This window comes from Pholcus phalangioides, unplaced genomic scaffold (genome assembly GCF_987345545.1).
Source record: "Pholcus phalangioides strain wild (caught in Gottingen) unplaced genomic scaffold, Ppha-v1.0 ptg000003l_1, whole genome shotgun sequence".
Classification (NCBI taxonomy): Eukaryota; Metazoa; Arthropoda; class Arachnida; order Araneae; family Pholcidae; genus Pholcus; species Pholcus phalangioides.
Window position 1 is genome coordinate 257,413 of NW_028301596.1, and position 17,463 is coordinate 274,875.

The following is a 17,463-nucleotide window of genomic DNA, read 5'->3' on the forward strand; positions in this document are numbered from 1 at the left end:
CAAAAGTTGCCTGTTTTCAACATGCAATCGAACCCCGATTTAACGAATCGGATATAACCGATATCTTTCATTTGTTAAATTGACAAAAATCATTTTATCGGAATTGTGATCGACACAAGTTTTCGCACAGGGACAGGATTCGAAAAAAAAACAAACCAATTCACTAAATGAGAGTTCGTTATGTCGGGGTCAGAATGTATTCATCAAACATACTACCAAGACTCATTTTTTCATATATATCAAATTAACTAGGGAATTATGCATAATAACCGGTGGAAGTGATAATTTTCAAGTATTTATTTAATTTACCAATGACGTTTGGGTTTTATGCATAAAGCATAAATCACCGGCAAAAGTCATTTAATAAACTTGGAGACGATTGGCGATTATGTCCATGCTGGTTATTTATTTATTTATTTTTATTTATACAATATTGATTGGCCGAGGCCTAACCAACTTATCACACCGTAACATGAATTTATCGGAGGGGGCGGTTTAGGCATAAAAATTCCTAGAACATGCTCAATCATTCGAAAAACTCCCCTGCTAAAGCCTCGGTTTTTCCCCAGTTCCATGCCAAACATGTTAATCTCCTAAAGTATGCTCTTGTCTCCTCTTATAATAATAACCTTCCCATCATTGGGAAATGCTCGTGATTACTGCTCTTAGCCAGTTGTTCCGATGTCGTGTAAGGCTATTTTTTTGAAACACCCCGTCGCTTTAAGACGCTCTCGAATAAGGTTGAACGTCCTCGTCATCAAAGAACGGAATAAGCTGACAATCCCTCCTTACATATATATATATAAAAGAGGAGGACGTGGATGTGTCGCATGTGCTTATCTTGATCACGGCCCGGTTATTTCCACCATCATTAAGTTGAACTGAAGTGTAATCACCAGGGAAGTCACCAGGGCCTGTGACAGCGACAAATGGAAGCCCTTTTCTTTCCACCCTTGAATTAGGACTCGGCTCTAAACTATATATGGGCAGCGAAACGAGTCCTTTTTCGAATGAATTCCACGGACAAAAGATGGATATACAAGAAAAGTTATTTGGCTCCATTTTTATTTTTGTATTCTTCTATTACGAGATAAGGGGTGGAAAAAATCAACTTTTAAAGGCATCCGTCATCGACTTTAATTATATATAAGGCTTGTATGGAGAACGGATTGTTATATGCATTTGTGATACGGAGGACTTCGATGGAAAAAACGGCTCGACGGCTGGCTGAACTGACAGCTTCGTCAGAACATTGGGAATAATAATAATAATAATGGGAAAAAAATAGAGAGCACCACCACCGCCGGTCTCTTTCATCACGGTCATCGTTGAATTGAATGTCAGTCTCGTGAGTGACAGCTCTTCAATCAGTTTCAGACATAGTGGAGAAAGTTTCTCAGCTTAATTATTATTGAACACCCGTGAAAATGTCAGGTCAAGTGGTGTATGAAATGGACGAGGGGGAGGGGGATTGAATAGCAAGGTGTAAATGATTGAATTTTTTTAACCAAAGAACGAATGAATGAATGGTCTTGTAAGAATGAGAAAAATAAACTTCGTGGGCATGCTTGAAAAAACGAATTCCGTAATTGAAATTACTAGGTCTTTTCTCTATGCAATCGGCATCACCTACTCTGATCTTTAATCCTTACATTCACTGCTGATTTCAATGAAGACACTCTTAAGGTCTTCTGATCACTATTTATTCACAGATTATGTATATACAGGTTGTCCATAACGACGACCCGAGTGGCGTGGTGGTAAGGGGGCCATTCAAGTATTACGTAAGCAGATTTTCAGCCATTTTTGACCCCCCCCCCCCTGTCAGTAAAAGTCAGCAAAACACTGACCCCCATCTGCAAAATTTCGTCAGCAGCATAGAATATCTCGTCTTCAAAAAGGGGTGGTTTATGACGTATAAGAAACCTTCAACCCCCCCCCCTACTTATCATCAAATGTCAGCAAATCCGAAACCCCCCCCCCCCCCGATGCTGACGTAATACTTGAATGACCCTAAAGCATTTGTTCCACGTTTCGTGCCTCGTCTATTTCCCACTTGTGTTGGGCTGTGTGTTTGCGCTGAAATTAAAAGCCCCCCCTCCCCCGTTGTAGCCAACCACTGCACGTGCGAACTTGAAGTTTGTCGTATTAGTTTAGAAACACCCTGTATAACCCATAATTTAGCCTCTCAATGGTGACGGGTGAGATATCTCAGTCCACACGCGAATGGAAGAAATTCATTCCGGCTCTCTCTTGTTGCTTAGTTTAATATATTTCATAGCAGCTTAGAATATTTCATATCTTCAAAAAGGGGTGATTGATGACGTAAGCAACCTTCAACCCCCCCCCTTTCCCTTGTTATTAAAAGTCAGCAAATCCGAAACACCCCTCCCCCCCCTCGATGCTGACATAATACTTGAATGACTCCTAAGATGCTCGTCTACCACCCTGAATGTTGCTGTCACGGTCCCGGGTTCGAATCCGAGGGAGGATATGGATAAGATATTTTCCCTAACGAACTTGAGGCGACCACCGATAGCGCCAGCGCCTTCATTTCCAACCAATCTCATTCATGGCAGCTGTATTGTTAATGAGTTGGTGCTTGGTGAAGTTGTATAATCTCTGAAAAGAAAAATCTACGTTTGGAATAGAAGTGTCCAAAAACCATTAGACGACCCATAATGTTTAAAACAAAACTTATCATAACACATCTGGAAACATTCCGGGAGACATTTGAAACTTCAATTCATACATATGAAATTGTTCACTTGAAAAGTTCATAAAAACGTCCGGTTTAAACTGAGACATGCTTTGGTGCGCTGGAGAAGGATTGAACACTACCAGAAGTGCCAATGTCTAAACGTGAACATGGAAACAAGCAACCAAGTCTGCTTCTGTACTTCTAGGGTTCGATTAATTACAGCAGATAGACGCATAAAGAAATTTGTCTAAGGCCGGCATTGCACTATAAAAGTTTGATAAAATCCCTTTTATAAAACCTGAAAAATTTAACCAATAAGATTATTGGTTACATTCTAGAAAATGCAAGCGTTGACCTTATTGGCTGCGTTTTTTAAGTTTTATAATAGGACTTTTATCAAACTTTTATAGTGTAGAACCGGCCTAAGGCCAGGATCACACTATAAAATTTTGATAAAAGATGTTTTATGAAACTGGAAAAATTCAACCAATAAGCGCATCGGTTACATTCGAGCAAATGCAACCGGTAATCTTATTAGTTGAATTTTTCGAGTTTTATCAGAGTTTTTACAAAACTTTTATAGTGTAATCCCGGCCTAAGGCAAGTCGCATCTCTTTACGACGTGTTTCTTCTGACCCACAATGAATAGGACATTCTACGATAGTCACATCTCTTGTTCATCGTGGGTCTAAACCAGATAAACACGTCGAATACAGATGATACGTCATGCTATCGTTACGCTCAAAAAGTGTGGATCGTTGTAATCTTAGAGTATGTCTTTAGTTTAGTGTTTTTCTTCAATTCCTAGCAAGGTTTTTCAGTTCTGTAGATTACATGTGGTATTTACGGAAAGCCCTGCACAAAATCTTCTCATACTTGATACACGAGAAGATTAGACATGTGCTCACTCTTTTTCGAATGCAGCCAGGTTGAGATATAATTCAAGATTGTAGAATACCTTCGTAGTTGGAACTATTTACTGTAATTCCTTGCTTATAATCCGAATGGGAAAATTTTATGCATCAATAATGGTATCTTAAGGAATGGAAGAGATTGTTCATCGAGTTTTTGGAGGGAAAATAAAATTTTCTACTCGCATCCCTCTACACAATCTATAAATCTTTAATAGAATATTTATTTCCCATATTAAAGCACTCAGAAATAAAAAAAGATTCCGGTGAGAGACGCAGGGTATGTAATCCGCATTAGCAATATTTACCGAAATTTTTAACGTATAATCCGCGGATTGTACCCAGGAAAATACGGTATTTAAAAAGAAATAATAGCTATAGATCTTTTAATTTTTCGTATACGGTACGTATAAGTATGCATAACGTACAACTGGGATTTCAACAGGTGAGCATGACTTTTATATGTTGAATATATATTTACAGTATGCGCTGGATTGGGATACGGAGTAATCAAATTACAGAACAAGAGGAGGAGAGAAATCAAACTCAAGAAGGATCTCACCAAAGGCAAAAAGCACGACAAGCTCTGTGAGTCCCATCAGTGAATTTTCATTTCAAAATTTTCTCATTTCTATTAAGTATATCGATGATATAAATCAAGGGTTCTTAACCTTTTTCAGCCGTGACATAAAAATTAACAAAAAAGATGGGCTTCGCGATCCATGGACTGTTTTTTTCTCGAAATTAGTGAAACCGGTGATGTTAGTGCATTTATAACAGGGCTGTAATTGTTTTTGTACGATCCACCTCGGAAGCACCTGCGACTCAAGGTTTGAGTAGTAACCCATACATAGCTCAAGAATCCCTTTTTGCGTAAGTGGATTTGTAAGACCCCTCTCGGGAAATCCCTACGAATCAAGTTTGGATCGTGATGTATAGCTCGAGAGTCCCTGGCTGAAAGTGGATTTGTGTGACAATTCTCGGAAATCTTTTTTTTTTTGTATACATTTTAATATTTCCTGGAAATATTTCAACAATAATAATCATATGAATATATGTATGAATAAAATACATACAATGACATAACAGAAACAACACAGCGCATAAAGTACACACAAACTGAATACAAGGGGTATGATCTCCCAAGGGACCTATGTCCATCCAGGGCAGATCCATGAAATTAACACCAACATGTTTTCTCGTGGCAACACATCGTTTTATATGTACGCGCACGTGGGTACACGTGCACACACACTACTTAGTCTTCTGCTAATCAAGTCTGGGTTGTGACCCGTAGCTCAAGAAATCCTGGCTGTAATTTTTTTTTGTACGACTCATCTCGGAAAAACCCTACGAATCAAGTTTGGGTCGTGACCCTCTGGCTGTTAGTGGATTTGAATGACTCATCTCGGAAGTCCCCGTGACCCATAGGTTAAGAACCACTGATATAAATACATTTATATGCTTACTATATTGGGCGTACCATAAAAATCTCCTAATAATGAATGAAATAATGGTTGTTTTTTCATGTGCAGTATAAATGTTGATCTGAAAGTCAAAGGCAGTTTGCAAAATATCAATAACTCAAAATGTTTACAGTGCAACAACGCAAGGGCGTAGCGAGGGGGGGGGGGTCTGGTCCCCCCGAAATGTGTGAAAATGACCGGAAAAAGATGGCCAAATATATTGTTCTTTAACTTTGGTCCCCCCCCCCCCCCCCCCCCACAAAATGAAAATGGTCCCTAACGAAATTTCTGGTTACGCCACGATATCGAAGAAATGCACATTTGGAAAGCCCAATAGAAAATTATCGGAATCATAATTAGTCGATCGATGACTCTTGAGTGAATAGTCTGTTTGGCAGTGCGTTACAGTTACTGCGAATGTATTGAACAACGCATGGTAGCTGTTCTATAAAATTTTTAATGCCATGTAAAAATGTTTCCACAGTGGAAACCAGTGGGGTCGGAATTTTTGTCCGCTAAAGGTCTGGACACGCATATCCGCACCGTGCCAGGACCGCAGCTCGGGCGTCAGTTGGCCGAGGCTCGGCTCGTTCCTCTTCAGACCACACATTTCCGTGTGCTGCCCGTGTCGCTGCCGTATGCTGACTACGAACCTGTGTCGATTGCTTCAAGGCTTTAACGCAGCCGGTTCGGTGTAATCAAAATGTTCAGTAAATTAATTAACAAGAGTGATTTGGATATAATAGCCCTAGCGTAAATTAACAATAATTGTTCTAAACATTTCTGTAAATAATCTATACATGTATATAAATTTTTTATCTGTCTGTATATGTTATTTTTTTTACCTGCGTGTATGTTTTCTACAGAATTTTTTTAAATTTTTTTATTATTTTGGATTGATCTCCGATAGATTTTTTGTATGCGACAAACCCACAAAAAAGGATAGGATCTTTAAATGCAGCTGAAAATGAAAAGACGGCCATTTGCTTAGTTTGACTGTATACATTCTTGTTTATAGTTTGGAGAGAGGAGATTATTTACGGAGTGATATAACGGGAGAGGAGAAGAAAAAGAGTCATATAGAAATTAAAACAATCTGTGGGGGAGAGCGGTACTCTCTTCCTCACGTACACACTCGCTTTTATTCAGAGTCAACCGCCATCATAAATATAATCATCTGTAGGGGCAGGTGGTGTCAAATTCCGATAACACCTCGGAGAAGTGTATCTCAGCTCAGTAGGAGCATATTGTACGAAAGAGCGCGCATATCTTCTACTCTGTGTGTGTGTACGCGGAATCTTCTAAACTAAAAATTGGCTCCTCTGCAGATGGCAAATGGATATTAAAATCAATAACAATCGAGGTGTTTAGTCTGCCGGGGCTTGATTCAATGTAATGCCCCACCAGTATTCGATAATAATTTAAAGCACTCATTGCCAAAGTCCCAGTCGCTGAAACACCTTTGTCAGATATTTAGAACAAAGGTGCTCGACTTTTTGGAATGTGTGGGCCACTTCATTGTTCTGCAAGCGTGCCGCGGGCCACTCGAGAGATCTGGAAATGTGCCACTATCCACTCAATAGGATAATCTGCAAATGTATCACGATCCACTTAAGTGAACTGGAGGTGTGCCGAATCTGGCTTGAGAGCACTTGAGAGGTTTGTTTTGTTTTTTGTTGTCACGGGCCACATCAAATGCTTCCGAGGGCCGCATTTGGAGCACAGGGCATGCGTTAAGCATTTATGGCTTAACATGTTGCGTCTGATGTAAGTACCAAATTTAAAATGTCTATATTTTCCCATAAGAAAAACCCAAAAATTTTCGAACCGTTTTCTATTTATACAATTTATGTTAAAACCAAAACAATGATTCATTTATAGAGCATCGGAAATTAAACCCAGTTACTTTTCCAAGTTTACATTATTATTTTAACAAAAATCTCCCCGGCAAAATTTCGTTATATGCAATGTGAAACATAATTTTAAACTTTGTTTTCCCATCAAAGTTGTGAAAATGCTTATCCATATGTTTTCTACATATTACGCTAGTTCCACAGAACCGGGGCCAGGTGCGTCTAAACAATTTCGGGGCACGAAAAATGTTTAGGACACCCCTTCCCTTTAACAAGATTTCATATATTTTGTGGGAAGAGGGAATATACATGAACGCTAAGAAATACCCCCATACAAAAAAAATAACAACTACACAAATGTGAATTAGCACAAAAATTAATGGAGGTAATTTTAAACTAATGTGAGAAACCGTTTCTGAAATTAAGGAAAATTTTAGAATCGATGGATTAAAAATAATTGAAAGAAATTACTTCAGTACCAATGAAAATTAGAATTAACAAAAGAAATAATTTCGGAATTATATTGAAAATTCAGAATAAATGAAAATCAAGAAAAATAAATAGAATTAATTGTTCCGCAATTGATGAAAATTGAGAAGCGAAATAAAATAAATGAGCTCTTTTATAAAAAAATATATCTGCTCTCTCTCTCTCCCGAGACCGCACCGGCAAATGTTAATTAACACAAAAATTGATGGAGATAATTTTAAACTAATGTGAGAAACCGTTTCCGAAACTAATGAAAAATTTAGAATTGAGGGATTAAAAATAATTGGGAGAAATAATTTCAGTACCTATGAGAGAGAGAGAAAATTCAGAATTAATAAAAGAAATAATTTCGGAATAGATTTTAAAATTTAGAATTAACGGAAGAAATAATTCCAGAACTATTGAAAATTCAGAATTAATAAAAGTAATAATGCGGAAATTGATTAAAATTAAGAAATAAATGGAATTAATAATTCAGCAATTGATGAAAATTGAGAAGCGACATAAAATAAATGAGCTCTCTCCTCTTTTATAAAAAAAATCTGCGCTCTCTCTCTCTCCCGAGCCCGCACCGTCACCGTAAAAATATAAAATAAACTAGTTGGTGACGGTGCGGACGCGGTGCGGTGACGGTGCTCGGCTACGGTGCGGATATGTGTGCACGGCTGCATTGCTTAGCAAAGAATTATTCTTTGACCGTGTGATGACCTACACTCGGCCGACACACGTGTCGGGCATGGTGCGGATATGTGTGTCCAGACCTTAATGTATAGCGAAATACATTTGAGCCCTGTTCCGTGCCCTTCAAAAGTGTCCGTTACGAGAGGTTTCACTGTAGGTATTCTTGTGGTTTGTTTCATACCAAAGAAAATACAAACTTTATATTTTTGTGCATTTCTGTGGAAACCACGTCATCTTACAGTGAATATTTTCCAAATCATTGCTTTTTTTTAATTTTTTCTGTGACTTTCGGATCACCCAATACATCAGAACGACGTTAAACGAGAATATATTCATTGGTTTGATTTTTTTTGACCGATTCTGTGATTTTTAGACGTAAAGGAATGGCTTCATCAGAACCACAAGAGGTGCGTCAAGGTGAAGATCGGACCCGACGAGGTGATCTCGACAGTCAACAGGAAAGGCGAAGTCCTTAGAAAAGTCGACTTCAAGACTGCAAACGCTCTTGTCATAGAAGTCACCAAGGATACTCACAAGAAGCCGATGTTGCTTGTAAGGTCACCGAGGGATCACGATCTGGTAAATAACGATTCTCGTGATCACAGTACTACAGTCGTAAAAGTTCAAAAGTTGTAATCGCAATATTGTAGTTTTCATCACTGTTGGTTCAAGTACCGGGTTATAAACATGCACAATGACTTGTTTTTATACTTAACCTTATCAAGTGAGCCGATGTGTGATCTGCTCCAGTGTTCTTCAACCGCTAGTCTGCGAACCTGTGCCGGTAATCGAATTATCTATGTTACTAAATTTTTTTCTGTTATTTTTTGCTGGTCCGCAAGTCTTTTGCCGTTTTTTTGCTGGTTCGCAAGTCATTTGCCATCATTTTTTGCTGGTCCGCGAGTCTTTTGCCGTTATTTTTTTCCGAGTCTGCAAATCTTTTGCCGTTATTTTTTGCTGGACCGCGAGTCTTTTGCCGTTATTTTTTTCCGAGTCTGAAAATCTTTTGCCGTTATTTTTTTCCGAGGCTGCAAATCTTTTGCCGTTATTTTTTTCCGAGGCTGCAAATCTTTTGCCGTTATTTTTTTCCAAGTCTGCAAATCTTTTGCCGTTATTTTTTTCCGAGTCTATTTTCCGAGTTATATTTTGTCGTTCCCCAAATTGTTTATCTTATTCATTTATTTTTTGCTAGGGCGCAAATTATTTCACCTATTTAAAAATTTAAAAGGTACTTATTTTTTTTGCTGGTCTGCAAATTGTTTCCTCCCACTCGTTTATTTATTTTTTGCCAGTCTGAGTATTATTACTTCTATATATATATTTTTTCTAGGTCCTTAGATTATTTCTCATATCTATTTATTCCTTGCCAATCCGCAAATTATTTCTCCCATATCAGTTTATTTTTAGCCGTTTCTCAAACTTATTTCTTCTGCCGGTCTGCAAATTACTCTGTTTCCACTTATTCCTTTTTTTCCCCCCAGTCCGTAAATTTTTCTTTTATTTGCAGTATTTTTTCGGCCTGGAAATTATTTATCCTATTCATTTATTTTTTGCAGCTCCTCAAGTTACATCTCTTGCTCACTTCTTTTGCCAGTCTGTTCTGAAAGAGAGATAATTTATTTATTTCTAGCCAGTTCGAAACTTATTTCCATTTATTTTTTTTTGTCGGCAAGCAAAATTTTCCCTAGCATTTATTTATTTTTTCTCTGTCCGCAAAGTATTTCCCGGTCCGTAAATTGGGCTGGAAGAGATCTCGGCAACGGGATAAGTCCAGTGGCAAAGTTCTGGCGTTCATGCCGGTCCGTAAATTATTTTTCATACTTATTTTTTTTTTTGTCCTGAAATTAGTTCACATTTATTTCTAGCCGGTCCGCTAATTATTTCTAGCCATTTCGTAACTTATTTCTCCTATTTGTTTATTTACCTTTTTTGCTGGTCTGAAAATTATTTCTCTCATTAAATCAAGAGGTTTTTCTGGATATTATGCCGAGGTGAATTTGGGGAAGGAAACTTTGTTGCCTCCACCGGGAATCGAACCCGTCATCTCTTACAAACCGGTCAAGCGCACTGACCATTATACCACAGACAGACACTCCTTCTCCTTTAATTTGTATAACGGTCACTGCGCTTGCTCAGTTGGCAATCGATTCCCGGTGGGAACAAGCTTTTCTTTCCCAAACTCACTTCGGCATAATATCCAGAAAAATCCCTTGATTTGATGTATCGTTAGTCGAGGAGAAAAAATTAACAAATCTCTATTTTCTCCCAATTCTTTATTTCTCTCATTTATTTCTTGCCGGTCCAAAATCATTTATTTATTGCGGGGCCGCAAATTAGTTCTATTCATTTATTTTTGGCCATTCCAAAATCATTTCTCCCGTTTCGGCCTGCCCGTTCAATTGTTCAACTTCTCCCAGCGGACCGTAATTCTAAACAGGCTGAAGAACACTGGTCGTATCACTCAACTGAAAAATCACTTATTTCTTTATACAGGGTGTCTTGTAAGTGCTAATGCGACCTTTATCTCGTAATTCGTTCGTCGTAGAGGTACGATTCCAATTTCAAAAAAAATGCTCAAAATGCGTTCGAAAATTACTGTTTACCAGTTTTGGGAGTGGAAAATACAGTGTCACGAAATAAAAATTCTAAATTTTTATACGCCCCCCCCGTATTCTAATATCCAATGATAAAATTGTTGCCGTTTTTTCTGAGCCCAACAAAAAAAATTGTTTTTAAATGCAATATCCACCGAAATAATTGAATTCACAAATCCGAAAAAAGTTGGGAAAGAACGGAAGAAACTAACGGACACACAAAGCTCCTTTCCGTCATTTATGCTATCCTTTCCTAAGCTTTCCCGATTTTTGAATTCGAATATCTGAGTGAATATTGCAGTTAAAAACGGGGTTTTTTTTTTCGTTGGGCTGAGAAGAGAAGTTAGAAGACGGGGGAACGTATGAAAATTTAGATTTATTTTATTTTGCGACACATATTTTGAGAGTATTTTCACTCTCAAAACTACTTCCCTAAACTCTGGCCATATCGCTATATTGCAATTTACTGCCATTAATGAGTTGGGCTGGAAATAAAGGTATCATCCATCGGTGGTCGCCTCAAGTTCGTTAGGAACATATCTCATCTATATTCTCCTCTAGGTTTGAACCTGTGACTATGACGGCAACCTTCACGGTGGTAGACGAGCATCTTACCATCACGCCATTCGGGCACTGACCACTCTCAAAACTGGTACAGAGTAATTTGTGAACCCATTTTGAACATTTACTAATTTAAAACCATACCTCTACGACGAACGGTTGATGAGAGAAAGGCCGCATCTGCACTTACAGGACACCCTGTATATTTTATGTCAAAAAGCTTGAAGTAATCGAAAAAATTTCAACCTTTATTTCCATTCACGAAACGAAAAGAAAGAGACAATTTATCCATCAAAATGATCGATCACCTTCACACGTAATAATTTTCTCTCACGAACATGATTATCTATTATGTATATTTTGTGAAAGTCACGGTTCTCATATGGCTGGTGATGCCACAAATCTAGGACTAGAAACGGATTATAATTTGCACGTCAATCTAATGTCCAGTTAGGAAAGATATGAAGTTTTTGTAAAAAAAAACATGTTCGTATATTACTGTTGTTATTACACGCTGAATATTCACAGAGAGGTCTTTAACGCATGGCCATCGGGGTTTCTCACCGTGGCTCGTCGATCATTTTGCAAAAAATGGCAACTTAACATTGGAAGACGATATTAAATTTAAAAAATAAATAAAATTCGATGAAGCTCCTCAGTACTATGACATTTTTTCCCCCAGATTCACCAGTAACGCTGCCCATTCCATAAATTACCGGGGGGCCGTCGAAACATGTTCGGGGCGAGAAGCACAACAAAAAAGTTTTGAGGGGGTCCCCGACTTCGTACGTTTGGAAATCAGTATGCAAGAAGACAAATTACTGCAGAATTCGCCAAAAATTAACTTAAATTAACGAAGTAATATCAGAATTATAGAAAGAGATGATTCCAGAAATGCCAAGAAATATAATTTCACAATTGATGAATTCCGTTGCTAGTTGGTGTGAAGTACAGAGCATTGAACTCTCCACAAGATTCATCGAAAGACTGGTTATTTGTGGAGATGAAGATTACCAGGAAGAAAATTGATCACTGCCCCCACGGGGACTCGAACCCCGGTCTCTCGCTTGCCGGACGAGTGCTCTACCATCTAAGCTATGAAAGCAGATAGAATACAGTCAAACCTCGTTAGTGCGTCACCCGCTTAACACGTCACTCCGGTTACCGGGTCGCTTTTTGGAAGTCCCAATTGTCCTCAGGCAGGAACTAGCACAGCTAGTATTAACATCTCAAATAATAAATACCTTCACAACATCCAGTCTTCTGTATATCTTGTATTAACAAGTGGAGAGCGACATTCATGTCATATAGCACAGCTATGTCTTACTCCGTTTAACGAGTCACTCCGCTTGCTAAGTCATATTTTTGCTCTCCCGAGAGTGACTCATTAACGAGGTTTGACTGTTTTTCAACCTTGGAGCGTATATACCATATATATGTTGAAAGGCACCGTGCATGGACACTGTACAATCAACTAATAGCTCGTGAATGACATAGGCCAACCAAATGGGCACATGCATATAGAAATATTCTATATACATGTGGCCATGAATTTTCATGTGGCAGTGATGAATTTTCTTCCTTGTAATCTTCATCTCCACAAATAACCAGGACATTTCTGTATGCATTGAACTCTCGTCTTCAAAGTACGCATTTCAAACCATTGATTAACGGTCACCTCTTTTACGGACGAATTTTTTTGTCCCGCCAGTGACCGCAAGATAGAGGTTTTACTGTATACAAAACCCTCTTCAGTTATGAAAAAGGTCGACCGTCTTGTATTATATGCATGCCTCTCAATATTTTACGCTGTTCAATTCAGCGAATAAATGTATTTACATAAAATATTCTCATTACTAGAATACAATATCAGTATAATGAATTACGTTGTCGCAATTTGCAAAAGTTATAACATCTTTTACCAAATCAGTTTACACATATTTTAAAATATGTAAATCTCGAAGATTATAAAATATTCTCATATTCTCATTCTTCTCTGCCTTGGAAGACCCTATGAATCAAGTTTGTGTGTGTGGAAGTGAATTTGTACAACCCTTTCTCTGAAAATAATGCGAATCAAGCTTAGTTCGGGACCTAAGCTCGTCGCTTAAGAGCCTCTGGCTGTTAGTGAATTTGAACGACCCATTTTTTAGTCCAATAAAGTTTGGGTAGTGACTCATAGCTGAAGAATTCCTAGCTGTAAATGGATTTTGGTCCCATCTCGGAATATTCTGCGGATCAAGTTTGTATCATGAGACACAGCTCAAAAATCCTTGGCTGCGAGTTGAATTACATTATCCGTTTTAGAAGCTCCTGCAACCCAATTTTCGGTCACGACATTGATTTACAAAGAATCAACGTGCATTCGGAGACGGATTTATGGTTTCGCCGCCTGTGGGCTACACAATTTTTGCCACCCTTCTCCCATTCTAGTCTAATTTTCTGGACCAATCATTCCTTAAATTTCCCACTATGAGCTTTAGCCCACTTAACCGCCATCTTCAAGTCACTATTTCGGCCATTCTCACGTTTGCGTATTATCTTGGTCACTCGTTAGGTCATTCACATGCTTGCACACTGTTTTGAACAATTCACATGCTTGCACACTGTTTTGAACAATTCACATGCTTGCACACTGTTTTGAACAATTCACATGCTTGCACACTGTTTTGAACAATTCACATGCTTGCACACTGTTTTGAACAATTCACATGCTTTTACATGCTCTAGGTTACTCTTTTGATCATTCACACGATTGCTTTGGGTCATTCTTCTGGTCATTAACCGATATGGTCCTCACTCTGTGTAGATCACTCTTATGATCTCCCACAGACTTGCAAATTCTGTTCGTCACTCGAAAGGTCACTTGCCGACCTTATACCTAGCTATCTAGGTCACTCACATGTTTGCAAACATTGTCGCTCTCAATCACCGACATGGTCCCACACTCTAAAGATCACACTTTTCATCACTCACATGCATGCAAACTCTGTTGGTTAATCTTTTTATCACTCACTCACTCACTGACCTATTCCCTCACTCTATACGCGGAGGTGGGTTCACAGTTTCATCACCAGTGGGCTGTACAAATTTTAATGCCCTTTTTCCAACCTAATAATTGACCAATCATTCCTTAAATTTACCGCCCTCGGCTATAGCCCGCTAAGCCTCCCCACCTCTGAAATACGCTCCTGCGTGCATTTATCTATTTTACTGATCGCTTAATTTGCGTGAAATCCATGTCAGTGCCATCTATCAATGAGTTTTAAAACTATTTTATTTTTAAAAAATTCGATTTTCCCTCCAATATCATTCGTGCAAACATTCTTCATCATTGAAAGGCAACATTTATTTTCTAGTTATTATGCTGAGATGAACTCGAAAAAAAACGTTGTCATCTTGTCTCCGCCGGGACTCAAACCCAGGCCCTCTTGCATACCGGGCAAGCATCCTACCATCTACACCACTGGAGACACGACCCTGCCTTCCTTATTTCATGCACCGTGGCGTTAGTCGCTGAAGTAGAGACATTAGTAGCCTCTCTTAACTTCAGGAAATGGCCCCCAGGTGGGACGGTTTAGAGAGAGAGATTATAAGGAAGACAGGGTCGTGTCTCCAGTGGTGTGGATGGTAGCATGCTTGCCCGGTATGCAAAAGGGCCTGGGTTTGAGGCCCGGCGGAGACAAGATGACTTTTCATGACGAGTTCATCTCAGCATAATATCTAGAAAATAAATGTCTCCTCGATATATCTTGGGCTGAGAAAAAGCCATCTATCAATCTTCATCATTTATTCTCTTTTGATCAATTTTCAAAGTTTTAACAAATTTTTGCTGCATTTAGTGATTATTTAATTGACGAGAACATCAGTTCTACAACTATCGAATATCATGACAGTGATTGTTCCTTCCTGCAAGGTCAGAAGCCGTCTTTACCAGACATGGAGCCTGATCATAATTTCTGGTCAACGTGAATGTTTTAGGACACCTTTGCCCGATTTTATAAATTTTATAGGTGAGGGAAATCGGCATCCATTATTTCAGCATATAGACAGGAATGCTGAGAAATATACATACAATAAATTTTAAAAACGCAATTAAATGCAGATTTGGTTGCAAGAGGTTTTCCGGGCTATTTATTAGGCATTTTTTTCCCGACGTTTCGCCCACATCTGTGGCAGTATTCTACTGAGGTTACGTAGATTTCTGTGACAAGCGAGAAAGGCTTCGTACGTAGCTTAATAGCCCGGAAACCGATTGCAAATCACCGGACGCCGGCCATGAAAGCCTCAGACAGTACTTTAAACGCAGATTAAATTCCCGAAACTACTGAGAGAAAGTGTTGTAGAGAAAGTGTCCTGGATTAAAAGTGATAGAATGAAATATAATTCCAGAGTTGATGAAAATTTAAAACTAACGAAAAGAAATTATTCCATAATTAATGATAATTCAGAATTAAAACGGAAGGAAAAATTCTAGAATTTGAAAATTCAGAATTAATGAAAGAAATTTTTCTCAGATCCGATGAAGATTCAGAATTGACGGGGGTCCAGAATTCATGAATTTAATATTTCCGCTCTTGCTGAACATTTGGAATTAATGAATTTGACCCTTTCACCAGCAATCCCGAGATATCTCGTCAAACTTGATCTGCTTTATTTGAGTCACCCCCGAAATACCTCGGCTTCTAAAAATGCGTTGAAGTTCTTTTTTTCAGTGAAACATGTTTCCCCATTTCCCCTCTCTCCCTCCAATCAATCAACTTCCAGAAGGCGGAGTCAGTTCTTGTTCAAGGTTAGATAAGTGAAGGAGCGAAAAATAATAGACTGTAACCCCGTTCACGTGAGAAATAGAAAAAGCGGGTTTAAAACCCGCTTCAAGAATTTTCACCAATGACTGCTCCATTTCTTTACTTATGAAGGAAAAAAGTCATCAAGCGGGTGCTAGCACTCCCAATGCTATCGCAATATTTTCACATGCGAACGGGCCTTGTACGTGTTTTCCCCTCCTTTCTTTGAGTAAAGTAAAGAAATATATCAGTATAAATAATACAAAAAGATTTTTTTCCCAAAAAACAAGTATTTATCTTCCTATAAAATCACACCCGTCATGGCAGGTGTTTTTGTATTATAATGAGGGAGATAAAAGCGATGGGCGGAATATATATATAAATTTTCTGCTAGTGGGTGGGAGAATCAATTATCAGCTCGCAATTGGGAAAAAAAATAATTCTGGAAAATAGGTGGCAATTTGTGAAGGTTTCGCAATTTTCCCAAATGTGGCAGTTATAATGCGGATCAGGAAAATTTTAAAAACTGCATAAAGGGTTAATGAAAATAAGGAAAGCATCAGTTTTTGGCATATTGACTTCAATAACTGTGCCTCCGTGATAAAAATTTAGAGTTTAATAAAAAAACTATACTATTGTACTTGAAGGTACTCCAATTCGACAACCAACCAGCTAGAAAGAAGTTTCTGAACAAACTTGAAGCTTTCCTTGCAGCTAAGAAGAAAAGCTTGGAAATCATTCAGACCTACAGAGAGGCGATGCTCGCGAACGCCGAGACCAAAGAGAAGCGCCAGAAACGCTTGGAACATTTTTTCAGGGAAGCTTACGCACTGGTAAGTGATGATGTTATTCATATGCATCTTAAAATATTGGTCGGCGATATTGATGCTCCATATGTGCTGAATGTTAAAATTTTTTTAATGGAGCAACGGAAACTGATTTATGGTTTTGCTGCAATTTTCCCATTATATTCCGATTTTCTCGACTACCCACTCTTCAAACTGGCTGCCCTGGGTTAGAGACCACTTAGCCCCAGTCTTCGTGAATATGTCCCTGTCTCTAGGTCACTCATATGCTTACACAATCCCTATGCTAACCTTTTAGTTGCTCCTCGTTCTCTACGTGTCACTTCCGTTATTGCACAGTCTAGATCACTCGCATGCTCACAAAGCCTATACGGAACGCTTTTGGTCATTCACATGCTTGCACTCTCTAGGCTAGTGGTTCTCAACCTTTATTGAGTCGCCGAGCTCTTTTTAGTCTATAATTGCTATAGAAGAGACTCCCGTGGGGCCTCTTTTTAACTTGTTATCAAAATAACTGATTTACTTTATGGATTGACAGTGGAGCACGAGTTGAGGAGCGATGCTCTAGACCAGTGTTTCCCAAAGTGGGCAAACCACCCCCCCCCGGGGAGGGC

General features: G+C 38.7%; 1 protein-coding gene and 1 non-coding gene across 2 annotated transcripts in view; one reads left to right on the plus strand and one right to left on the minus strand.

Moving 5' to 3' along the window:
• Positions 1–17,463, plus strand: part of LOC149087853 (dual oxidase-like) — a 195,313-nt gene that overhangs the window by 162,098 nt on the left and 15,752 nt on the right. The window contains exons 15-17 of the mRNA XM_089242117.1: positions 4,096–4,200; positions 8,475–8,680; positions 16,691–16,876. Coding sequence (XP_089098243.1) covers positions 4,096–4,200; positions 8,475–8,680; positions 16,691–16,876 — 497 coding nt within the window. The remainder of the gene's footprint in view (positions 1–4,095; positions 4,201–8,474; positions 8,681–16,690; positions 16,877–17,463) is intronic.
• On the minus strand, positions 12,290–12,361 carry TRNAA-GGC (transfer RNA alanine (anticodon GGC)). The gene has a single exon. It is a non-coding gene; the product is annotated as a tRNA-Ala (tRNA).